Source organism: Triturus cristatus, chromosome 5_1 (assembly GCF_964204655.1).
Source record: "Triturus cristatus chromosome 5_1, aTriCri1.1, whole genome shotgun sequence".
In the NCBI taxonomy this organism is placed as follows: Eukaryota; Metazoa; Chordata; class Amphibia; order Caudata; family Salamandridae; genus Triturus; species Triturus cristatus.
Window position 1 is genome coordinate 653,441,581 of NC_140587.1, and position 26,679 is coordinate 653,468,259.

At 47.5% G+C, this 26,679-nt stretch overlaps 1 protein-coding gene across 1 annotated transcript in view; it reads right to left on the reverse strand.

Moving 5' to 3' along the window:
• The window catches only part of RP1 (RP1 axonemal microtubule associated), an 859,010-nt gene that overhangs the window by 171,976 nt on the left and 660,355 nt on the right, over window positions 1-26,679 (reverse strand). The window contains exon 7 of the mRNA XM_085605615.1: window positions 26,060-26,211. Within this exon, the coding sequence (XP_085461741.1) occupies window positions 26,060-26,211 (152 nt within the window). The remainder of the gene's footprint in view (window positions 1-26,059; window positions 26,212-26,679) is intronic.

Consider the following 26,679-nt stretch of genomic DNA (forward strand, 5'->3'; position numbering starts at 1 on the left):
CTTCATGGGTTTCTTGTAGGATAGGATCCATGTTATTTTCTGGTTGACCGTAACTATGATTTTCTTTTATATTTCTGTAACCAGATTTATCTTGACTAACTGAATAAAAAGACAACAAACAAATCCAAAACTCTTAGCGAGAAATAAAGGTTTTAGAAAAAAATTCTAAAACCGTTATCATTGACTGAGCATAAGAACTGTAATCTTCATGATTATTGAGATATTTAACTTTTAATGCTCCATTCTAAGACAGTGGCAAAGATTCATTTGCTTGAAGAAGAGTCAGGCGCGGCATTGGAGAGCTTGATTGTAAGTCAAGGGTTGAACTATTAATTTATTACTATTTTCGCGCAGTCAGTTTCTGGTAGCAGAGGATATGGTTCACACCCTGAAAGGAACCCCATATTAACCTCCCAAGTCTAAATAAAATAAAATCCCAGATTCCCAAATCAAGTGTCCAGAACTTGGGGATCTGACAAGGCGGTACTAGAAGGCGGTTGCGGTTTTGAAGGTGTGACTATTAATGGGGCCAATTGATGTTTTTTGTAGTTGTGTTTCGGTTTGGGCAGTGATGTTGTGAGATCGAATGAGTGAGTGAGAGGAAGCATTAAGGAGTTGTGTAGAGAAAGAGATAGAAGAATTCAGGTTCGCAGAAGTCGAAGATCCTGGGAAATACATAGATACATACATCGAATTCAATAAAAGTCTTTGCATTCTTTACAGTGTAGTGTGCGAGGTACCATCGCCTATACCATTGACATAGAGGCATTGGTGTGATTGATTAACTTGATCAGTGCTAGTGGAACCTAATTGTGCAAATAGGCAAAGCTGCATTGATTTGGGTGATTTCATGCTGGTCAAGATTTCACTTGCGGTTGTGGGAAATATTCTTGAGTGATTGTGAAACTATTATTTCTTAAGAAAAAAAACAAACAAGAAGTTTTTGAGCTTTATTGAAGTTGTGTAAATGCGTGAGAAAAGAGTGAGACCATTTGTCATATTGTTTCGTACTGAGATTGGTCGGTTGGTGTGCTTTCATGCTTGGATCGGTTGGTGACGTCAAGGTGCCGAGCTGGGATTGGAATAACAGAAAGCAAGTAGCGTATCTGGATTTGTTCTGATTGGATTGAGGTATTGAAATTTGACGTATACGGAACAAAACAATAACATTGGATTTAAATCTGCCTTGTTTCTCATTGCATTGCAAACATTTTATCTTTTCAAGAATTTAAGAGTTTGGTAAGAGGGGACGTTACTATTCTGGGTTGTAAAAATGAGGCACCTCCAGAAGGTACACATGCACATTATATGACAATTGAGCATAGGTTAAACACTTGCTCTTGGCTTCGTCAATGGAGTAGAATTACGGAGAAAGAGGGCACATTGAGCTTTCCTAGATATGGGACATTTAATAACAGAATTCTTGAAAATGTAAAAGGAATATTGTATGAAATTAAGCCACCACCTGGGCCCATCCAATATGAAGCCTTGAGTGTGTGGGAGATGGTTGCAAGGGAGAAACAGAAGGAAAAATACCAACGAAGGACAAAACGAGCAGTGTGTAATTATGGAGATGTTCGATGGGAGAAGAACAGCATAGGTGGAGAAAGGCAATTATAGATGGAACCAGATTATATCCAGCTAATACTGTGGAAGCAGTTAAGAAAAGGAATGGAAGAGATTACCAAAAGAAAGATGGAGATGAGACGGATTCAGGTGATGACATTTTAGAACAGATGCTAGCTTCAAGACCCTCACCATATATAACTCCTACCGATTCAGGTGAATCAAATCCCAGTACAAGTGCCATAGTGGCGACTGCTCCTGTAGAGATGGATTTAACACAGATTGAAAGACCACTTCAGATATTCTAAATTGTTCCACCAGTTGTGCCTATCCACAATATGCTGCTTCGACTCCAACTAATGTGACCGGAGTGTGTGCCACTACATATTTAGCTCCTGTGCATGAACCATCAGTGCCCAGAGTTATTGTGAATGCTTCCCCAAATGTGGATTTAGGACCAGAAATTCGATAAGCCGTTGAGTTTGTACATACCACAGGGTTTGTTCTGATCTCACAAAATTCTCAGAATGTCATGTGAAGACCCCCCACAGACAGTGCAAGCCTAGTATATAGAGGGACATTAGTCCTCACGGTCCAGATTAATCTTGGTGGCATAAATGCCACTGATGAAGGCTGTATGCCAACTTGGTTAGAAGAAGTAGCGGGAATTAGAAGGATGGAAACACAGAGGTAAAAGAAAAGCCCGAGATGGATAGGGAAGAGCCTTTAAATATTGCCCAATTTAAGGTGGAATTAAAGGAAATAATATGGGGATGTTTAGAATTTGAACATCTTGAGCAATATCAAAGAAAAGAGCTCATTTACTTGTGTAAGGCACTTACATGGAGAGCAGCTTTAGTTCACGATAAACTGATAGAATTGGCTCAGAAATATTAAAGAACAAGTTACTTACCTTCGGTAACGATGTATCTGTAAGAAACATTAGTTAGTTAGATTCCTCACCTTAGAATATCCCCAGGCGTCAGACTGGATCCGGAAGATTTTTCGTCAGCAATACCCCTTGCGCGTCGCTAGGCGTCGTCTGCGGCTCCGCGTCCGTCGTCGGCGTCGTGCGCTGGAATGACGTCGTCGGAGTACTTAGACGCTGCCCTTGCGCGCTGACGTCAGTTCTTGTACATAGCCTTCCGCGCCAGGAACGCAGAGCCAAGCAAGAGACCGACACTGGTGCCAAAAAATTCTAGGGCCCTGAAAGGGATAGCCTTAACCCTAGATGTCAGTTCGCAGAACGGGGAGGATGGGTGGGTCGGTGAGGAATCTAACTAACTAATGTTTCTTACAGATACATCGTTACCGAAGGTAAGTAACTTGTTCATCTGAAAGAAACACGTTAGTTAGATTCCTCACCTTAGAATAGATACCCAAGCAATACCAACCCCGGTGGTGGGTCTGCGAACCAAGATCACACCAGAAAGTCCTGGAGGACAGAACGGCCAAAGAAGCCATCCCTCCGGACTTGGCTGTCTAGGCAATAATGCCTGGCAAATGTGTGCAGCGAAGCCCACGTTGCCGCCTGACAGATGTCCTGCAAAGGGACTCCCTGTCCCAAAGCAGTAGTAGCCGCTGTGGCCCGAGTAGAATGGGCGCGCAGCCCAACAGGCGGTTCCTTTTTTGCCAAGGAATAACAGATTTTTATACACAAAACGACCCACCGGGAGATGGTCCGTTTGTGTACAGCTTTTCCCTTCTTTGCACCCACGTAGCCAACGAAAAGCTGGTCGTCCACTCGGAACTGTTTAGTGCGGTCCAAATAAAAGGAGAGCGCACGTTTTGGGTCCAGACGGTGGAGCCGCTCTTCCTCTTTGGAAGGATGCGGAGGCGGAAAAAAGGTGGGCATGGTGACAGATTGCCCAAGATGAAAGGGGGTCACCACTTTCGGTAGAAAGGAAGGACGAGGCCGAAGGACAACCTTGTCCGGATGAACAGCTAGAAAAGGAGGCTTGGACGATAGAGCCTGGAGCTCACTCACCCGTCTAGCCGAGGTGATGGCTACCAGGAAAGCAGTCTTAAGAGTGAGAAGACGAAGAGGACAATTGTGAAGAGGCTCAAAGGGAGCGCACATCAGGAATGTCAAGACAAGATTCAAGTCCCACTGAGGCATTACGAAAGGGACAGGAGGGAACGTGTGAGTAATGCCTTTAAGAAAGCGTGACACTACAGGGGACTTGAAAAGAGAGGGCTGATCTGGAAGCCGCAAGAAGGCAGAGAGAGCAGCAAGATAACCTTTCAAGGTGCCCAGGGCAGAGCCCTGCCGGGCCAAAGAAAGAAGAAAGAGGAGAACCTCAGAAAGAGGGGCGGAGAGGGGATCCACAGCCTTTGCTGTGCACCATGCCACAAATTTGTTCCACCTGCAGGCGTATACCGTCTTTGTGGAGGGACGCCTGGCTGCCAGAATGATATCACAGACTTCAGGAGGCAAGGCAAATGACATCAACTGCCGCCGCTCAATCTCCACGCATGGAGGTGGAGGCTGGACAGGTTCGGGTGGAGGACCGTCCCCTGCTGCTGCGACAGAAGATCCTCCCGAAGGGTCAGACGTATCGGAGGATCGGTCGACATACTGAGTAGCTCGGGATACCAGTACCTTCGTGCCCAATCCGGAGCCACCAAGATGACTTGGGCCCGGTCGCGCTTGATCTTCTTCAGCACTCTGGGCAGAAGTGGTATAGGCGGAAAGGCGTACAACAGACCGCAACTCCACTCGCGACGAAAAGCGTCGCCGAGCGAGTGCCGCCTTGGAAATTCCAATGCGCAGAACTGCTGACATTGCGCGTTCTCGTCGGTGGCGAATAGATCTAACCAAGGCTCTTCCCACTGCTGAAAGAGACCTTACGCCACCTCGGAGTTCAGACGCCATTCGTGATCCATCATGCACCGGCGGCTGAGTTCGTCTGCTCTGGCGTTCAGAGAGCCCGCCAGATGTTGAACCACCAGGGTGACGCCCTGGTGTTCCAGCCATGTCCAGAGGCGCAGAGCCTCCTGACAAAGGGTCCACGACCCCACCCCGCCCTGTTTGTTGCAATACCACATGGCGGTGGTGTTGTCCGTGAACACCTGCACGACACTTTCCCGGACAGAGGGAAGGAAGGCTTTCAGTGCAAGCCGGATCGCTCGCAGCTCCAACAAGTTGATGTGGAGGCGAGACTCCGCCAGAGACCAGAGGCCTCTGATCTCCGCCTCTTCCATATGGCCACCCCATCCCAGGAGGGACGCATCCGTCACTGTGACATGCTCCGGTAGGGGTAGGGAGAGGCTCTTGCCCGTGACCCAATTGCGGTCCGTGAGCCACCACTGCAACTGCTGTGCAGTGCCCTCCGAGATCAAGACATGGTCGGACAGGTTGCCGTGATGCTGGGCCCACTGAAACTTCAGGTCCCACTGCAGAGCCCGCATGCGCCGCCTGGCGTGATGCACTAGTAGGATGCAGGAGGCCATCAGCCCCAGAAGCCGCAACACTAGCCTGACCGAAACCCAGGATAGAGGCCGAAAGATGGGAATCAGGGCCTGTATATCCCGGACCCGCTGCTCCGGTGGATGGACCCGGAACTGCGCCGAATCGAGAACCGCTCCGATGAAGAGGAGCTTCTGAGAGGGGCTCAGGTGTGACTTTGGCACGTTGATGGAAAACCCCAGCAAATGCAAGAGATCCGCCGTAGTCTGGAGGTGGGAGACGACTGCCTGGGGCGAGCCCGCCTTCAACAACCAGTCGGCGATATAGGGGAGGACTGGAACCCCTGATCTGCGCAGATGAGCTGCGACCACCGCCATCACTTTCGTGAGGGGAACAACCTTTACAACACAACTTTTACAACGCACTACACTTACAACGCATTTTTTACAACCCACAATCCATTACAACGCATGACATTACAACGCATGACACTACAACGCATTTTTAAAAACTACCTTTACAACGCATTACATTACAACGCATACTACCATTACAACGCATACCATTACAACGCATAATATAGTAATTTTTATCCCTATACCATCCAACACTTACCCTACTGTTGCACCCCCTGGAGTTAGAATAGTAATTATGACCCCTATACTATCCAACACTTACCCTACTGTTGCACCCCCTGGAGTTAGAATAGTAATTTTTACCCCTATACTATCCAACACTTTCCCTACTGTTGCACCCCCTGGAGTTAGAATAGTAATTTTTACCCCTATACTATCCAACACTTACCCTACTGTTGCACCCCCTGGAGTTAGAATAGTAATTTTTACCCCTATAATATCCAACACTTACCCTACTGTTGCACCCCCTGGAGTTAGAATAGTAATTTTTACCCCTATACTATCCAACACTTACCCTACTGTTGCACCCCCTGGAGTTAGAATAGTAATTTTTACCCCTATACTATCCAACACTTTCCCTACTGTTGCACCCCCTGGAGTTAGAATAGTAATTTTTACCCCTATACTATCCAACACTTACCCTACTGTTGCACCCCCTGGAGTTAGAATAGTATTTTTTACCCCTATACTATCCAACACTTACCCTACTGTTGCACCCCCTGGAGTTAGAATAGTAATTTTTACCCCTATACTATCCAACACTTACCCTACTGTTGCACCCCCTGGAGTTAGAATAGTAATTTTTACCCCTATACTATCCAACACTTACCCTAGTGTTGCACCCCCTGGAGTTAGAATAGTAATTTTTACCCCTATACTATCCAACATTTACCCTACTGTTGCACCCCCTGGAGTTAGAATAGTAATTTTTAACCCTATACTATCCAACATTTACCCTACTGTTGCACCCCCTGGAGTTAGAATAGTAATTTTTACACCTATACTATCTAATACTTACCTTAAATGCAATTTAATGTTATGCGTTGTAATGGTATGCGTTGTAAAGGTAGTATGCGTTGTAATGGAAATGCGTTGTAAAGGTATTTTTTAAAAATGCGTTGTAGTGTCCTGCGTTGTAATGTCATGCGTTGTAATGGATTGTGCGTTGTAAAAAATGCGTTGTAAGTGCATGCGTTGTAAAAGTGTGCGTTGTAACGTCATACATCCCTTTCGTGAACACCCGAGGGGCACTGGTAAGGCCGAAGGGGAGCACGGTGAACTGAAAGTGCTCCTGACCCACCGTGAACCGCAGGTAACGCCGGTGGGCCGGCAGGACGGGGATGTGGAAATATGCGTTCTGCAAGTCCAACGCTACCATCCAGTCTCCAGGGTCTAGGGCAGCTAGAACCTGAGCCAAAGTCAACATTTTGAACCGTTCCTTCCGGAGGAAGGCATTGACGTTCCGGAGGTCCAAGATAGGGCGTAGGCCCCCTTTGCCCTTCTTGGGAACCAGAAAGTAGTGTGAATAACAACCACAACCTACTTCTGGGCCCGGAACGCGCTCGATGGCCCTCTTGGCCAAGAGGGCCGAAACTTCCTCGTGGAGAAGTTTCAAATGATCCCCCGAGATACGGTGGTGCTGCGGTGGCATGGCTGGAGGGGTCGTCTCGAAGGGGAGGGAGTAGCCCCTTCGGACGATTTGCAGCACCCACCTGTCCGACGTGATAGAACGCCAGTGGAGCAGGTGATGGCGAACTCTGCCGCCCACTGGCGTGGAATGGGCCTGAAAGCTCGGACTAGGAAGGCTTTGAGGCGGATGCTGCCGGGGTGGATGTGGACTGACCGCGTCGTCCTCCGGTACCACCTCGGCGGAAACCACGTCCACGACCGTGTACAGGCTGGTTCTGCGGCCGGTGGCTAGGCGGACGTGAGGAGGTGCCCCTTCCTTGGCCACGAAAGGAGCGACAAGCCCAAGGACGTGGCCGTAGCCCGGGAGTCCTTGAAGCGAGCCAGCGCACTGTCCGCTTTGTCACCAAAAAGGCGAGCGCCATCAAAAGGCATGTCCATGAGGGTGCTATGGACATCCCCTGAAAAAGACGTGGACCGCAGCCAGGCGTGACGTCGAAGCGCCACCGTGGTAGAAACCGCCCTACCCAGCGAGTCCGTAGTGTCGAGTCCACATCGGATTGCATGGCGCGCTGCATCTCTCCCATCGGCCAGGGCCGAGGAAAGCCGCGCCCGGGCCTCCTCCGGGCACAGTGGCAGCACGTCCTCCACAACATCCCACAGAGAGTGGGAATAACGGTCCAAGAGACAGGCGGTGTTCAAAGACCGCAGGCCCAAACTGAGCGAAGAGAACAGCTTATTACCAAACTGTTCCAGTCTCTTGGAATCCCGGTCTGGAGGAGCAGACGGGAAGGAGGATTGGGAGGTAGAGGCCTGGATAACCAGACTCTTGGGGGTGGGGTGTTGGGACGGAAAACTGGGGTCGCCCGGAGCAGGGCGGTGGCGCCTGGCAACGTTCCTATCCACAGGAGGGACTGTGGAGGGCTTGGACCAGGTGCCCTGCAGAACGTCAGTGAGGGCCTCATTGAATGGCAGCAGAGGCTCAGTGGAGCATGCGGCAGACTGAAGCACCTCAGTGAGGATGTTAGTCCTCACAGCCACGGCAGGCAGCTCAAGCCCAAGGGCTTCGGCCGCCTTGCGCAGCACCACTGAAAAAGCTGCACCCTCCTCCGAAGCCACAGTCGGAGGAGAGATGAACCCAGTGTCCGGAGAGGTATCCAACCCACTGGCCTCCCCCAGTTCATCTGCCCAGTCCTGTGCAAGTTGGCTCTGAAGGGCCATAGGGTCATCAGACCCCTCCCAGTCGCCCCCGTCATCCGATTCCTGGTAAACAGGAGGAATGATCGGAGCCGGTCGATAGACAATATGTGTCTCTAGCGGCGTCGGATGCGGCGTCGGGCAGCGCCGCATCGGCGTCGGGACCGGACAGGGGCTGAACCGGGGATCGACGTCGACCGGAGCCGGCGTCGGGGGTGGTATCGGTGTCGGCGCCGGCGGAGGAGGCGTTACGAGGTCGACCGGCGTCGACGGGGGCCCAGGCTCGGGCCCCTCGGGGACCTGCGGCGTCGGGGCCGGAGCCTCCAACGGCACCGGGGCCGGAGCCGCCGGCATGCGAGGTCGCCCAGTCGAGTCCGCGGGGCCCGAAGGCGCGCCAGCGGGCGTCGACGGCGGGGCCAGGCTCCTCATGGCCGAGAGGAAGGCACTGACCTCCGCCGGCGTCACGTCAGTCCCAGGGACCGTCGGGTATGGGGACTTGCGCGGCGCCTACGGCGCCGCGGGGGTGGAACCACCCGGACCCTCGGCCGAGTCGCGTGACCGGCGAGGGGAGTCCGAAGAGCGGTGTCGCTTCTTGGTCTTCTTGGAGTGCCTCGACTTACCCGAAGACTTCGAGCCAGACGAGTGACGAGGTCGAGTGCGGCTCCGCGACCGATCCTTGGACCTCCTCCTGGACCGGGATCGAGAGCGACGCGGAGCCGAGTGGCGAAGCTCGAGAAGCTTGCGGGACCGCTCCCGCCTAGCTTTCGAGGTCAGGGCCATACAATCGGAGCACGACGCCGCGTCGTGGTCGAGGCCCAAGCAGTACAGGCACCGGCGGTGATGATCGGTCACCGACATCAGTCGGTGACAGTCGTCGCAGGCCTTGAAACCAGGCATCCTACCGGCACCAGAGTCGAGAATTGACCAAAAAGAGTCCAAAAAGTTAGTCAAAAATTGACTAAAGGGGTAGCTCTCCCGGATCTGCGCTTACTGGCGCGGAAAAAAGAAGAACTGACGTCAGCGCGAGAGGGCGGCGTCTAAGTACTCCGACGACGTCATTCCGGCGCACGACGCCGACGACGGACACAGAGCCGCAGACGACGCCTAGCGACGCGCAAGGGGTATTGCTGACGAAAAATCTTCCGGATCCAGTCTGACGCCTGGGGATATTCTAAGGTGAGGAATCTAACTAACGTGTTTCTTTCAGATTTGATCTTGCAAAATATTTTCACTTCCAGAGAAGCTATAGGGTTCAATTGAATGATCTAGTCTTAGAGAACATGAGGATTTCAGAGATGCATTTACACATTGTAGAATTAGTCAAATGCATTTGTAAATGGAATGAGACTGAGAAGTTAGAACTTAAATGGGCAAAGAAGCATGAGAAGAAAAGGAGAGAGGCAGCCACAATAACAAAGCATGAAAAGGGAAGTGAGGGAGAAACCACAGCATACCCACCCAGAGAAACTGCAGGAGGAATGGACGCACATGGACCTTGGAGTAGAGATGATTTGGCTGCATTTATTTGCTGCATTTACCAACAAATCTTCAAAATTGAGAGGCAACCCAGTGCAATGGTATGCAGAAGTGGAACCATTTATACAAATTTTCGAAGGTGTTGTGGACAGATTTAAATACATTTTTTGACATTGTAGTACCTGCTGATGTATCAGCTGAATGTAAGCCTGAAGTACAGTGGCCGAAAGAAGAACCCATGAGGGAGACTAGGACAAATGCACCACCTCCTGTAGTGATGGAGAAATATGAGGCAGTGATAACTTTCTTAAAGGGCACAGTGCCACTGAGAGGTTTGGATTGGCTTAAGATTAAAAGAACAACCCAAGTGCCGAAACAAAATGGTGCATGAATACTAATGAATACTATGAATGGTTATTACAGGTGTAAAAGAGACAATTGATGGATGGAATTCTGGACAATGCAAACATTCACCCCCAGTCACAAGGATCTGGGTTTAATCCATCATTCTTTTGCTCACCACACCACCCCAGTTTGGACCCAGCCATATGCAAATCAGTCTTGACCCTGTTTCTTGTGGGAACAGTGCAGCCCGAACTGCCAAGCCAGGTCCTCCATGGACCGGAAACAAGCATCCTGGGACCGGTTTCAGGGCATCACCCTTCATCAGCCAGGCTAGCTTGAATCCAGTGGTGTAGTGAGCATGGGACCCACATCTGGGCATATCCTTTCCACTTATGGCGACATATTCAAAAGAAACAATTGATAGACGGAATTCTGTACAATGCAAACATTCACCCCCAGTCACAAGGAACTGGATTTAATCCATCATTATTTTGCTCACCACCCCAGTTTGGACCGAGCCATATGCAAATCAGTCTTGACCCTGTTCCTTGTGGGAACAGTCCAGCTCGAACTGCCAAGCCAGGTCCTTCCTGGACCGGAAACAAGCATCCTGGGACTGGTTTCAGGGCATCACCCTTCATCAGCCAGGCTAGTGGGTGTGAGTATCCTGAAGAAAAGGACATGGGGATTTTCACATATCAATTTGTATTGAGGCTGAAGTCAGAGATCTGTTCACACATAACTCGAAGCATGATCTGCTGGCAGAACAAATTGCTTGATGATATCTTGCGATATGCTTAATATTGTAGTGATGTGTTAGAAATTAAGCAGAAGCTAATTAAAGAGTAGATCGTTGTTAGCATAGACGAAGTTGGCTCAGAAAGTTTTTAAAAATCCTTCTTTTGCAGGGAATCAAGGAAACATGCAAGACGTTGCCGTTCCAAAAGTGGGTTTTCAGGGAAATCAAGGTGGATTTAACATGCCTCAGGGTAGAGGTAGAGGTGTTCCTGTGGGTACATGTTCTAGAACTGATATTGCTGCTACGAAAAAGATTACTACATGTTACACACTAGAAATGGGAATGTAGATATAATCCTAATAATGTTGGTGGAAATTTACAGATGTCAAAGGGAATGCAAATGCAAAATGTGCCTATACAGCAAATGGAAATGCCTATGCATGATCAGGTTCCATTGATGCTCGCCCCACAAGTTCAAAAGAATTTCCAAAATATGGGAAATCCTTAATTAGACTTAAATCAAATGATAAAAATGAATATGAATTAGTTTCAAAATGCCATGCCACAATTTCAAAATCCGAACCCGAATGTCTTGCAATGATATCCATTCTTCAACTATGATGGTACATTTACTGATAATTCCCAAAGATGGTGCCATAGAGGGGAGGAAGATTGCATAAGAGGTAGACCAGAGTGGTCCATATGTAGATGCTAAAGTGTATGGCCGCCCCTTATCATTCTTGCTTGATAATGATGCTACCCAATCCACAGTTAGAAGAACAGTGGAAGTCCCAAATCTACCTCTCTCTGGGAAAACCATCCAAGTTGTAGGAGTTACTAATAAACAATTTTTGAATGCTGTTTCAGGGAAAGTCCAGCTGAAAATAGTTTTATTTAAAGAAAGACACCAGTTTGTTGTCTGTGATAACAGCCCTGTAAATTTGCTAGGAAGAGATGTGTTGTGCAAGTTAAAGCACACCATTTACTGCACACCGGGTGGTGGTGCTTTTGAAACCCATGGTGAAGATGTTGACTTTAAAATGTACAGACAACAGAAAGAGACAGGTATGTTCCTTTTATTCACAAATGAAGAATTGATGGATGATTTGAGAGAGACAGTGATGCTGAGCTTTGGGATCTTACAGAAAAATATATTGGACTCTTGAAAGGCGTAGAACCAGTCTGAATTACTGTAAAGCCAAATGCAGTGTTTCCCAGAACACCCCATATCATATGACACCTGAGACTGTTGCAGGAATAACACCAGTCATCCTATCATGGTTTTACAGAAACCTAATGGAAAATACAGAATAGTTTAGGACGTGGGGAGAGTAAATGAGATTGTTGTGCCATGTTGCCCCATGGTACCGAATTCAGACACTCTTTTGTTTCAGATCCCATGTACTGCAGAATGGTTCACAGTCATTGAGCTATGTCAGGCTTTTGTTTTTAGTGCCATTGCACAAGGAAAGCCAATACCAATTTAAAAATGAATTAATCTTTATTAGATCTTACCAAGTAGATCATAAAAGATAAGCACATTACAAAGAAAACTGTATTAAAATGGAAGACAATGATATGCATAACATTCCACAATTTGATACTTTTCATGCAGGGCTCCACCAACAGACAATATTATGCTGGATTGGTCAGTTGGAGCAGAATACTATAAAATCCAAACCATAAAGTGCAATAGTGAGCAAAGTTAGCCTTAAGTGCGAAAACGAATCTATGCGAGGGCCTAGAAAAGATCACACCTGGATGAAAGGCAGCTCGGGTCCCGACTAGGACCCTTTTTGTGGAAAGTACAACGGTAAGCAGTACAATGAAACATAAGCGTGTCACAAACCATGTGTCTCTTTAGAGGGCTGCTCACTGAGACTTGCTTGATAGTTCCAACTCCTTAGCTGCGAGAGTTAAAAAATTCAAGGACTTGCATGCGATTTGGACTGAGGTCCCACCCACTAGCTTAATTATGGCCGGTCGACATGATCTTATTTGCAACTGTCTTAAGGATGGACGCAGGAGTTTCTTTCTGAGTGATAGCAGCGGAACATTGCTCCACTTGTTGTGCATTTGTCCGGCCTTGCTATGTCCGCAGAGAATACACTCCGTGGTGGGCTAGAACTGTTTCCATGCAGGGGTTAAGTTCTTCGATGGGAAGACGCCCAGCCTAATTAACATCAAGTCATTCTTCTTAGACTCAGAAAAGTGTGCAGACAGGTATGGCTGAGGGCACCATGCTGTATGAGCGCAGGACCACTCACCCCTGCCATTTGCTCACCAAAGTGGCATTTTCTGTAATAAACGATTGAAACATGGCTCCTTTGTTTGTTATTCGTTATTCGTTTAACCCCTTCAGTGCCCGCCCCTTTCCCCGCCCTGTGCCGGCCGTTGCATTAGCGGGCGGGGTTTATGACTAGCTGGTTTCGTCATGGGCACAGCGCAACCGCGGCCCATGACGAGACCAGCTCGTCATGGGCATTGAAGAGGTTAAAGACGGAGTATTCCATTAGAGTGCTCCAAGACTCTTCTAATTGTAGTTCTGCTATTAACTGTTGTAGTTTTGATCACACAGGTTTATTGGCACAAGGCAGTTTTTCTATTTCAATCCAGTACTGGTAGGACAAAATGCTTTCCTCTGCTGCCCTTGTTCTCCAGTAGTATTTTATTAGAGCACTTTGTCTGGCGGGGCCCTGGTGATACAAACCGAGCTCCAGCCTGATTTAGGCTTGCAAAATGTGTCATGGAATCAAACAATTTTTGAAGATGCTTGATTGTAAAGTATTAAACCTTGCTGCCTCTTTGCCTTTAAGTAATTCTGAGCCATATGCAATGGAGGGGTGAATTTTGCTCCCATAACTTTCAAAAGATGGTTAGTAGAGCAATTTCTTAGTTTTTGCTACAGAGTTTTAAAAGTGCACAGTTTGTTTGCTGTTACTTGCCAAGATAGCAAATGCTGTTTGTAATTCAAATGACAATCCAGATGAACTCCTAGGTATTTATAAATTGGGACCTTTTCAAGGACAGTGCAAAGCCATTACCTTTTTTCCTTTGTGTTCCAGCAGAAAATATTTGCATGGTGTCATGTTCCACTATTTTTGGGAATGCAGAACACACACCAACTGCAACACCTCCCATTGCATTTATTTAATAACTTGCCCATGCAATCTCCCCTATATAGGGATGACGACGAGACCAGTGAAGACCAGAATCATTGAACATCGGAGTAATTTCCGGTGTAAGAAAGTGAATACGAAGATGTCTACACATTTCTTTGAGAAAAAACATTCCCCTGATTCTTTACAGTGGACAGTTCTCCAATCCTTTAAAAACATCGATAAAGCCAAATTATTCACACTAGAACAAAGGTGGGTAATGAGACTATCATCCCACCATGAAGGACTGAACGAAGATATCCCCTGGGGCAGTCTTGTTAATATCTGAAACAGTGGATTGGACAATCACGCGTTGATACATTCCACCAGTCGATTTACAGTGAATGTTTTTCATTAGATCACTGCCCTCCACCTCTGGTTAGTACACAGTGAGGTAGCAGCCTTCTAACATCTGGAACCTTTTGTTGGAATAACGTTACGTTACAGATTTTTTGCCCTAGTATATATTTTAGCCTTTACTGTGAACAATTATACCATTTGCCACACCATGAGGTGAATATACGGCTGTTACGAGATGAGCGCCGTGACTTCATTAATTAGTTTTCACACCAACCGCGCATCGTTGTTACAGCCGCCAACAAGGAATGACGTGGGACGCTCTCTGTCTTAGTAGCGTTGCTACGACAACACTAGAGCTTGCACAACCGGAAGGTCTTTCCACGCACTACTCCTTACTCTCTACGAACCAACCGGCTCTCTCATTTGATTGGCTCCCCGCCCACGTGTACTCCTCCCGTCATTTCCAGTTAGTGATGCGGGACGCTCTGCCACACAGGAACGATACTACGCGTACCCCAGAGCTCGCGCGACCGGAAGGGAACTCCGCACACCACTCCTTGTTTATATTCTTTCGACAAACTAATTGGCTCTCGATTCCGATTGCCTCCCCACCACTATGTATTCCATCCGCCATATCCTAGCAGTGTCCCCCGAGTCGGCGCGGACACAGGGTAGGTGTGAAGGCGTCCCGAACTGCGGACTTTTGTAAGTAACCCTTTGATGTTTGGCGTCTTAATTTGCGCATTCCACGGGATGCATACTTTGTCCGTGGAGTTTTCGGTAACCGTTTTTTCTCTCATAAGATCCTTGCGGTTGCAGTTTTTAACCCATGCAAGAAACATGTTGACCACTTATCATTATAGCGTAAATCAGACATCTTAACTGTAGTATTATGCATGTTATTGTTTTTAATAAAGAGTGGGACCTCCTTCATTAAATAAACTTCGTTACATAGGATCCCCACTACTTACTTTTAACACACTTTTTTCACCACACACTTGCACTTTAGGGCCCTCACCTGCACTCACCTACCAGCAGTTAAAGGAATAAAGATCTCCACTAAAAGGCGCCACTGAGGTCGCCGATCGGGGATTGCAGCGCCGCCCCTATTTGGAGCAGACCTAATGATGAAACTTGACATCTTGGCCACGTGCTGACGATATATGACAGCTAGTCTGCCGGATGTGTGAGGGTTTTTTTCCTTAAGGAGGAATCTCCTCCTGACCTTTTGGACTCATACATTTCTCAACTCATCAAAAGCCCTCTTGAGGAACTGCATACTTCTGTATTTATATACCACTATTTTTAAGTGTCATGTCCCACTATTTTTAACCAGATTCTAAAAAGAAATCTAAAGACATTGCACATTCCAGATTGGCCCCAGTGCAGTGTAGCATTATAAAAACAAGATGCTTGTACACAAGACACCATTGCTTTATTAAATCACCTGGCTTAGAATAGACACTAAGGGGCATATTTACAAGGCCCTATCACCACAGGAACTTTACTGTTAGTGACGTTCCTGTGGCGATAAATCCGTCACCTTATTTACAAGGCGGCGTTAAGCCGCTTAATGTGGCTTAACGTCACCTTGTAAATAAGGCCCCCTTTCACGCTACACTTAGCGTGAAATGGGTGGGCAATGGGTGTTGTGGTGGGCGTTCCGCTGCAACACCCATTGTTTTGGGCAAATTCTGAAGTCTGTGCCCAGAATGGCCTCAATGTTGATGGTTTACTGCTTGGCATAGATTCTGCTGAAGTCCTCTACATTCAGATTTGGAAACTTTTCTGGAAGTCATGTCTCCTTCACCAGGGCAAACCAGCAAGCTGAGGCTAACAGGTGATTCAACATTGACAGCTGCAGCTTTGCCAGTGGTCCTGGTCTCCGTTGGTTCTCCAGGAAGAAAGTTGGCAAAAGGTTTCTAAGTTCTAGGTCTTGCTTTTTGGGGACAGGAGGGGTGCACTCTAATATTAGTCTGCTCAGCTGGGCACTTGCAGGGAAAGGTCTCTGGAAGCTTGTTGTGTTCTGTAGCTCAAACAGGAGGTCAGCCAACTAATCCTTGGAGTCACTTCTTGAGTCCTAGGTTCAAGACAAGAAAGTCCACTCTTCCTTCAGGTTTCAGACAGAAGGGCAGTCCTTCTTCTGATCTTCACAGGTCCAGGAGTATTTTGAGAAGAGGTCTGTGGGGTCCACTTTTATTCCCAGTGTCAGTTTTGTCCACCCTATAAACCATTTCATGTCCTCTGTCCCCAATGATTTTGGTGTAATCCTACTAGAGAGAAAAAGGGGAAGCAGGCCTAGATGTGACCCTCATCTGCCAGTGGCAATGTAGCCATTAATGAAGCTCAGGAAGGGGCTGGGTGCATCCCCGCATGCTATTCTGCCAAGGGAGGAACCCTCTGCCCCAGCCCCCCCACTACCAGGGCCCTTTGTCCAGTGTCTGGGAGCAACACACATCTCACCATAAGGGAGCCATCAGGGGTAAGGTGACTGCTGGACAATGACAGGAAAGACTTTTGGTTTTAGGTAGGAAAATACCAACTTTCTAAATGTGTAATTTCCAAATTAGTAATATAAAATCCTACTTAGCTAATAAGGTGGGATTTAAAGTATTATTATAATTAGTCCTTGAATCATTTTTCTAACTACTCCAAAACTAAATTATCACTTATTAGAGGTAATTGTGTAAACCAATGTAAGTCTATGGGAGAGCCAGCCTTGCCATATTGTAAAACAACATTGTAGGGTTTTCTCTTTCAGCTAATGTAAAACATTAAATATGCATGCTCTATTTTTTAAATACCATGCACCCTGCCCTATGTGCATTAAGGGCCTACCTTCGCGGTGACGTATAAGTATTAAAAAAGGACAGTTTAGGCCTGCAAAAGGTTTAGTTTGTCAGGTTGAAATAGCAGTTTAAAATTGCACACTCAGGCTGCATGGGCAGGCCTGGAGACATGTTTTAGAGAGCTACTTGTGTAGGTGGCACAATGAGTGCTGCAGCCCACTGGTAGAAGTTATTTTAAAGGCCCTGGGCACATATTGTACCATATACTACTGACTTATAAGTAAATTAAAAGTGTCAATTAGGTGTATGCCAATGTTGCCATGTTTGAGGGATGGGGGAGCACAAGCACTTTACCACTGGTTTGCAGGAGTAAAGCACCCAGAGTCCTATGGCCTACAAAAACTAGTTCAACAAAAGAAGGAGAAAATATAGGGGTATTCCATGCAAAAGATGGTCATTTTAAACAATATCTTACTCCTATTTGCTCCAGTACAAGAGTAAGTGTAGCTACAGATGACAGGGTAAGTGCACCACTCTGGTCATCACACACAGCACCAAAACACTTCCCCCATAGGTCATACTGCAATTTAGCATTTTCCAACCATGTACACCAGATGGAATACAATACTGCCAATTAGGTAATTGGCTTTGGTGCTTCATCATTGTAGGAGAGTAGGATCTGCCTCTTATGGTTACCCCCACTTTTTGCTGGTGTTTCACTATTTTTCGACTTTAGTCTGGCTGGGGCCCTGCTATTCAGGACCCCAGCCTAGCTGCTTCCTCTCTAAAATGATTGCATGCACTGTAGGTACACTCCAGATTGGATTCTGGGGTACCCTTGTGAGTCCCGAGTATATGGTAAACTATGTACCCAGGGCATAGGTACCCCAGAGGCCTACCAGGGGCTGAAGTATGTATTATGCCACCCATGGAAAGCCCTCCAAAATAACACCACAGGTCTGCTACTGCAGCCTGGGTAAGGTGGTGCATGCACCCCTTACTGAGGTATAGGTTCACTATACCGCACCTATCACTACACATAGCAACCTATCAGTCACCCCTATGGCAGGCCTTATCAATACTGAAGGCAGGGTGCTTGGTTATATGTGAGAGGGTGCACAGGCATGAGCTGAGACCCTCTGCAGCCTTCGGAATCTCTTCTCCAGGGTTGTCAATGGTGCAGCCTGACCATATACTCTTAAGTGCATTATATCTAAAACGGTTAATGCTAACTTTGGACTGGCTGAACGGAAACCTGTTGTGTTTGGTGTCAAACACCTTAGAATCATACCCCCACATCAAATACTGATGTGAGGATATGATCCCACCCTTCTAGAGGGAGAGACATGGCAGTACTGGTCTACCCGGTAGAAATCTAACAGAGCCCAGGCATCACAAAATGGATGCTGCAGCCACAGACACGGGTCTGGCCTCCTGCTGCTGACCGAAATTCCAGCAGGGGAGGCCGGGACAATAGGTTTCCTGTCACAGGAAGGTGTAACCACCTCCCAGACAGGCTTATGTGTATTGGGGCAGGGTGGGAGCACTCTCGGAGTGCTTTGAAGGCCTGCACTCGGGGCACATTTAGTGTCCCTGTGCATAGTCCAGCTCAAACCGGTTCAGGGGATTCCAGACTAGAGGACTGAAGAAATTTCCCTTGGGGTCAAGGAGTGACTCCCCTGCTTGGTAGGCCCCAATGAAGCATTTTGCCGGTCTGCATCTTCAAAGCATTTGCAGCCCAAGAAGAGGATTTCCAGACATCTCACAGGCCGAGCAAAGTCCCCAGCTAAGCTGAGATTCGCAGCCCTTATGAGTAGCGTGGAACCGGAACTCCTGGTCACCGGGCACCTTTGCAAGTGCATTGACTTCTCAACGTCTCTTGAAGTCGTGCTTGGGGTTACTTGTAGCCCCCACCTTAAGCAGAGAAACCACTGAAGATTGTCGGCCTAGTCACCCCGAGTGACCCGTGGGCCGCCATTTTGTGATTCCTCTTGAGGTCCCTTCGCGATCCCTGGTCCGTCGACTGGTAGGTTCCTGAGAAGGTAACTTTGATTGTCTTTGGGCCTCCCTGGTTGCTCCGGACGTGCCCCGACTCCCCACCAAGTGGTGAGTCCTTCAAACCTTGCTGGTCTGCACCGAAGCATTTCTTCTCTTTCTGCATGGGTTGCTGTTGCCAAGGCTTGTTGTGTCCAATTCGGGCACCGACGCTGCATCACTTGACATCCTTTGTGGGACAGCTCAAATCCAGCTCCTGGTTGTCCTCGACACCTCCTGGTCCTCGTGGCTGAAGAGTCGAGCTTCACCTCTTTACCCTGAAATCACCCGACATCGGTGGGCATCTGCTCATCGCCTTCCTGGTCACTGGCTAGTGACCCAGACTCTGTCCCCTCTGCTTTCAGGTTCTTCTCAACTACGATCCAGGCTTGGATCTCTTCAGACACTTTGCATCTTCCCGGCAGCAGCTCTTCTTTGCCAGCTCCCATTGAAATCGACGACGCGACCTGACACCATTTCACACCTATGCACCCGGCTTCCTTGGGTGAGGTAACACGAGTACTCAGGAAGTTCTAGGGTCAACACCCACGGGACCACCGAAGTATTAAAGGGTTTGGTCCTGACTCATTTCTAAGTGTCCCTAATCTTTAAAAATCTAACAGCGACTTTCCCCACAGAAGCTAAAGGGAGCTCGCGGCTGTGTTCACACACTGCACACGGCCCCCATGGGTCCCGTGTGTCACTACCTTGGGTGGTTCCTTGGGGTCCCAGCAATTCTACAGGCTCTAAGCCTTGTGTCTAGTTAAGTCGGGGTTCTTATACCACTATTTTAGTATATGGTTTGGCTCGCCCCAGGGCCTAATGTGTATTTGTGCTAATTTACTGTTATATTTGAAGTGTAACTTATGTGTTTTGACCTCTAGCCTCATAAAAAGCCTAGGAGGGTGTGCTTAGAAATAAATACATATATTTTATATACCTGGTGTGGTTGCCTTTCATTTAGCCATTTAAGAGGTTATAGACTGGTAAAACAAGCTGCTTTACATTCCTTCAAGACTTAGCATGAAGGCTGCTCTCCATAGCTACCACTAGGATAGCTTTCAATAAAGGTTGGTTTTAACCTATCATCAATAAGGGGATGTTTGGACTGGTACAGGGTGCCCACTATAACTAGTGGACAGCATATACCAGGCCAACTTCTCACAATCATGTGTATGAAACACTACATAAATGCAACTGTATCACAATATCATAGCAGCATGGATGCAAGCATCGGAGAAATGATGTGTGATTTCACATATGTGTGTTATTACTTTATCAATTCTTCAATACAAGTACTTTGGCAATTAGAAGTGCTCCTGTACTACATGTTTAAAATGGTTACCAGTGCTAAAGTGTTTGTGCTCCCTCTTTAAAACATGGTACAAATGGGTCATACCCAATTAACATACTTAATTTGCATGTGAGTCCCTAGTAAAGAGCCACTACAAGTGTCCAGGGCCTGTAAATTAAATGCTACTAGTGGGCCTGCATTACTGGTTGTGCCACCCACTCAAGTCTCAGGCCTGCCACTGCAGAGCCTACATGTTCAGTTTAAAACTGCCATTTTGAACTGGAAAAGTAAACCTATTTGGCAGGCCCAAACCTTCCCTTTTGATACATATGAGTCAACCCTAAGGGAGGCCCTGGACATATCCTGGGGCAGGGTCAGTGTATTTAAAAAGTTGGACGTGTACTTTTAAGCTTTACATGTCCTGGAAGTGAAAAACTCTGAAATCCATTTTTCACTACAGCAAGACTAACATTGGAACCTTATTACATTCTATAAGGGAAATTTCCAAATGGGAAAAGGTAACTGGTTCATGCTTGGCATCTCTGGAATCCTAATTTAAAATCCTAACTTAGGGTGAAGTCACATTGTTTTTTTTATAACATAGTTTATTTGTTGACAGCCGATACAGAACAGGCACTACCAAGGATGCCAGAAATGTGCAGTAATTGTTAACAATATTGATATCAACATTTTCAATATTGTAATAACACCATTTTGGGTATATGCATGTCTGAATTAAACTTTTTAAAGTAAACAATAGTGCCATATTAAACTTATAGAAGTAATAAAAAGATCTGAGATACATAGGTCTGAGCCATCCAATTTTTAGGCAAATATGGTCAAAATATGGGTCATAACACAAAACAGTCATCAGCAGTCCCTCGATTGCAGAAACAGGAGGTTCAGGTTCCAAGTAAAGCCCACCTGTTCCATATTTTAGGATGTTTCTGGGGGCATCCCCTCGCCTTGAAAACAGTTATTTCCAGACCCATAGAGAAGTCTAGGCATTTCTTCTATGTTGCGACAGAAGGCAGAGACTCGTCTTTCCACACCCTGGCAATATCACGTTTAGCTAATGTGAGGCCTAGAAACAACAAGTGACGCGTGTATCTGTTGCCACCCAGTCCCTCAGTGATGTGGAGCATAGTCAAGAGTGGCGAAAGTGGGATATCTCATCCTAGGACCTCTGAAAGGCAAGTGGTCACACCCCTCCAAAACTTCAGTAAGGCTGTACACTGCCACACCGTATGTATTAAGGTGCCCTCAGCAGCTCCACAGCGCAAGCAATGGGAGGAGGCGACAAGCCCAGAGCGCCAAAGCCTATATAAGTAAACCCGGTAAAAGTATTTACATAGAATAGGTCTCAAGCGTGCGGGGACTCCATCGCCTCCACCCAATCATCCTCTTCTAGGGGGCCGAGATCCAGCTGCCACGCAGCCCGAGTTTTATTTAGTGTAGTAGGGCTATTATTCAGAATTGTGCAATATATTTGAGGTATTTTGTGGTCTCCCAGATCCCCCATAAAGACGTTGGCTTCTATTGAGTTAAAGTCATGTATGTCTGCTTGCTGTGCTAGATACGGGGAGAAGGCATGACGGAATTGGAGGTATCTAAAGAATTGTGAATGGGGCATAGCATATTCTGTCTGGAGTTCCTGAAATGACTTTAGGTTCTGACAGTGTATAACTCCCCTCACTGTGTCAATCCCAATAATCTCTCAGCCCCGAAACCCGGGCAGCTGCGCCAGTTGCAGTAACTGGCCATTATGCCACAAAGGGGTTTCTTTGCTCAATTTACCCCACCATCCCATGGTGAGTAGTACTCGTTTCCAGGTCATAAAAACCGTCCTGGTTGCAGGCGGTAGTCCTCTAAGCGTCAGGCCTGAATATAGGACCATATGTAGTGGCTTGGCATCCATCAGCCAACGCTCAACTGCATATGCAGGATCTTTTCTGTCTCTGTACCACCAGTCATTGAGGATGAGTAAATGTGAGGCCACATGGTAGGCCTGGATACCCAGAGTAGCCATGCCGCCGCAGTAGGTATACTGGCAGCAGGTCCTCAAGGCTACTCGCACCGCCCCCCTGCCCGAGAAACAGAGCAAGAATTGCATTTAGTTGTCGGAAACCACGAGTGCCGTATGAGTGATTCTGAAGCTGGTATAGAAGACGGGACAATGAGACCATTTTGAATATGGCATAACTGCCAAACAGGGACAGAGGTAAGTGTGATCATGAGCGCACCTGATCCCCCGTCTATGTCCACAGTGGGGCCTAATTCCTGTCCCATGAGATGGACTGAGAAGCAGAGCGGAACAACCCTAAATATTTGAAACCATTGGGGACCACCGTCACCTCCCGCGACCATCCACCCAACTGATCTCCTCCACTCAAGGACCGGAGAAAGGATTTACCCCGATTCATGTAGAAGCCAGAGGTTTTGCCAAAAATGTGCATAATTCTGAGCAGACGTGGGCCAGCTCTATTGGGCTGCATGAGAAAGAACAGCACATCATACGCATAGAGCGCTATGCGGATCGAGACATCCAGCGACCACTCAAAGCCATAGATTTGAGCATCTATCCTCACCCACACCGCCAGCGGCTACATAGCCAGTGCAAATAGGTAGGGGGGAAGAGGATATCCCTGACGAGTCCCCTGCCCAATAGCAAAGCTTCCCGAGGCGGAGTTAGCCATGCGAACTGAAGCTGTGATGTCAGTATACAGCAGATGTATTAAGGTGAGGAGGTGAGGGCCAATATTCAGGCAGCTCAGTAGGGCGAAGAGATAGGTCCAACTGAGTGTATCGAATGCCTTGTCGATGTCTGCAAGGAGGAGTGCAGCCGGTCCATCAAGTTGGTCTGCAGCAGCAAGGGCATTGTTTGCACTGCAAATACTGTGCCGTGTGGCACAACTAGGCATAAAGCCGGCCTGGTCGGGGTGGATCAGGTCTGTAATATGTGGGACTAGGCGGTTATCAATTGCCTTAGCTAGGTGTTTGGGTTCAACATTAAGGAGAGAGATCCGGCGGTATGAAGAGTAGAGTTCAGACGGCCGGCCCGGCTTTAAGAAAACCACTATCTCTATGTGCCTCCAATCCAGGGGAAGGTAGCTATCTTCCACAGTGGTGTTAAGGGCCGTCAGATATGGCATCAGCAGTTGAGATTGGTATTTTTTGAGGAACTCACAAGGGAAGCCAATTGGGCCAGGTGCCTTGCCCGAGCTCATATCCATATCATATCCCTAGCTTGTTGCATCTTATCAGCCGACAGGGGAGCCTCAAGGGCCTTGTGTACAGAATCGGAGAGGGTCTGGGGAGGCAGGTTCGCGAGGAACTTATGAATATTGTTGGTGGGCAGGGTCTCCCGAGGGGTATATAGATCTGTAAAATAAGTGGCAAAGCTAGCCGCAATGAAGTCAGATTTTAAATTACAATTCTGAAAGTTGACATGTTCCTGCCGTAGCCATGTGGCACCTGCAACCTGTCTCTGGGTCATATGACTGTGTGTGTGTGAAAGTTGGACTTTGTGTATTACACCTAGACAGCCACACACAATGAGGAGTATTGGTGTGACTGGATGGGCCATCACTGGCAGGATGGGAGTGAGGAGCTGGACCCAGCCCCACTTACTCTAGACTAGCCTGTCTCTACACAAAGGGTTGCATACCCCGGTAGTTCGTATGGAGCAAGGGCCAGGAATGCAGGGCATCTGTACACTTCAAAGCATGCCTCTAGAAGCTTTTCATCACTTCAAAGGCACAACTGTGTATAAAAGAAGGACCTCAGACACCAACTCTTCAGTACACTTCTGGACCTGTGGATACTCTGCCAGGAAGAACAACTGGGATTCTACTACAAAGACTGCCACTCTGCTGCATTGCTGCTCTAAAGGAACTGCTGTCCTGCTGTGCTGACCTGCTGCTCTCTGCCTGGGGATAAAGACGTGGACCTGCAACCTCATCTTGAACTCAGAATACCAGAGTGACTCCAAGGGCTAGTCTGTTGGCCTCATGCTCTGAACCTCAAAAACAAAAAGGCTCCTCAACCAGCTCCTGGGCCCAGCTACACAAAGTTTCTGACCACCAACTGGTGCCTCTGGCCCTGGACCCTTGGTGTGGTCACAGGCGTTTGAAATCAAGATTTTGGGTTCTTTGTGACAACGAATGGGCCCGTTCGCACCAAAACTGTGCTGCTCGTACTGAAATTCAGTGTGAGCTGCCGCCAGCTCGTCTCTTCACACAGCAAGCATCGACCGCTCGTGGAGGACCACCACGGTGAAGCTCCAGCCCAGCCATCCACAACGCGCGGCCTGATCTTCGCGCCACGCTGACCACCACCTGCATCGCTCTCCTTGCTCCCGGCGACCCTTTCCAATGTGAACAGGATTCTTGGCACAAAACTTGGGAAGCTAAAACTTTCGCAGGACTAATTTGGGGCTGTCTCTGACTCGTGCCACATCACGCTCAGCCGGAACTCTTGACTTTGACCTGGTCCAGCATGACCAGAAAGCCACAGTTGGCGCTATTTTATAGTTTATTCTTTACAGTTCTTCTGATTGGATTTTTGTCATTTTAGTCTTGCTTCATTTAATAAACTAAGCTCTATTTTTCTCATCTGGGGTAGGTTCATTTTATGTGGTGTTTTTACTGTTTGAGGTGTTGCACAAATACTTTACACATTGGCTCTAAGTTAAGACTAACTGCTCTGTGCCAAGCTACCAGGGTGATTGAGCACAGGTTAATTTGGGATTTGCTGGTGCCTTACGCTGACTAGGACTGTGGTTGCTGCTTGACCAGGGCTCACACCCCAGTCAACCAATAACTCAGTTTCTAACACGTAGGTTGTTTTACGGCTATAACATTTTTTCTAATTAGTTTGCACAAAATAGGAAAGCTTGTAGCTGACTGGGAAAAAAAAGGACAGCATTTTGATCAGCCGAATGCTATGCAATTCCCCAGGCTGTACCTGTGAGCTGTATGTTGACGACAGTACACCTAACCATACATTAAAGGGATATTAAAAGTCACAGAGCGGTTCCAGGACCTTAAAGTGAAAAGATCTTTGAAGACCGAGTTCTCAGTTAAAAATATTTGTTTTTGATGCATCCTTACACCAATCAGTGGCAGCCGCTGCCACTTAAAAGTGGCGGGTAGTGTGGAGGGAATAATAATAAAAAAACAGACTTACCTGTCGCTGACACTGCCGGCCGCCTCGGTGCTCCCCTACTCCCTGCAGTCCATGAACCACACACCGAAGGCTCCCAGACTCCCTACCCAATCCAGACGCTGCTCTCATGCTATTACTAACCATGAGAGAAGCGTTGGGATTGGCCTGAGCGGGCTGGTTTGATGCTCGCTCAGGGACAGGTAGCCTGGACCTTTTCTCCACCTTGCTGTGCAACACAGCTGGGTTGGAGAAATAGAAGTGCGGTCTCTGCCACTGTCCATAGAGGATGGCCCAGCTTAGCCCTGCCCCACCCTAGACCCGCATCAGCTCAGTCAGTAAAAATTAAAATGATAATAAAATTGTTTTATTATCATTTTATTTTTCATCTGCTGGCTCTGAGCAGTGGGGCCACGCTCCTCCGTCATTATGAAGGAACCGCCACAATCAATAAATATCAGCACCATTAGGAGGAATTTTAATGAAACATTTAAATTAGTTTTATTCCGTTTACAAGTGGCAACCCAAACGACCACACGTTACTTACCTGTCCTTTCAAAAATGTTTTAGGCTTCCTTGACTTCAGTAAGTGCCTGGATCCGGTGTCTCCCCTCTCTCCGTAGATGGATATGTACACATTTGCGCCAGTTCCTGCATTCCACAGATCCCCTGTTACTACCTGCACGTCGTATATCGTAACTAGGTTGAAAAGAAAACACAGCATTAGTCTGAGGAGTGTGAGATGACGCTAACAAAGGAAGACGAAGAACGACATTTTTGTTTGCGGTCGGAGGCCGGTGTCAGGGGAATCAGTAACCTAAGTGGAGAGGAGCCCCTTTGACTGCTAAGTCTGACCTAGAATTGTAGCGACTCTTCATTAAAGCTTTGTTATCAATAGCAAACTGTCCCTCAGTCTGAAAAGCAGTCACTATCATTTTTTTCCTCAAAACGATAACTTCACTTTTAAGGCGCCTAAAATGATTCAGCCCTACACGTTGAACAAAATTTCCCCTCACACAGTAGCTTGTAATTTGTAAAATCATGTATTTTTGTTGTGATGTATTTGATTTGTTTACCTGTCTGCCTGTCCAGCATGTGACTGCGACGTCGGCTGGAGGCAGAACATAGAAAGTGAGTCGCACGTGTGTTTTTACTTGTGAGGTTTGC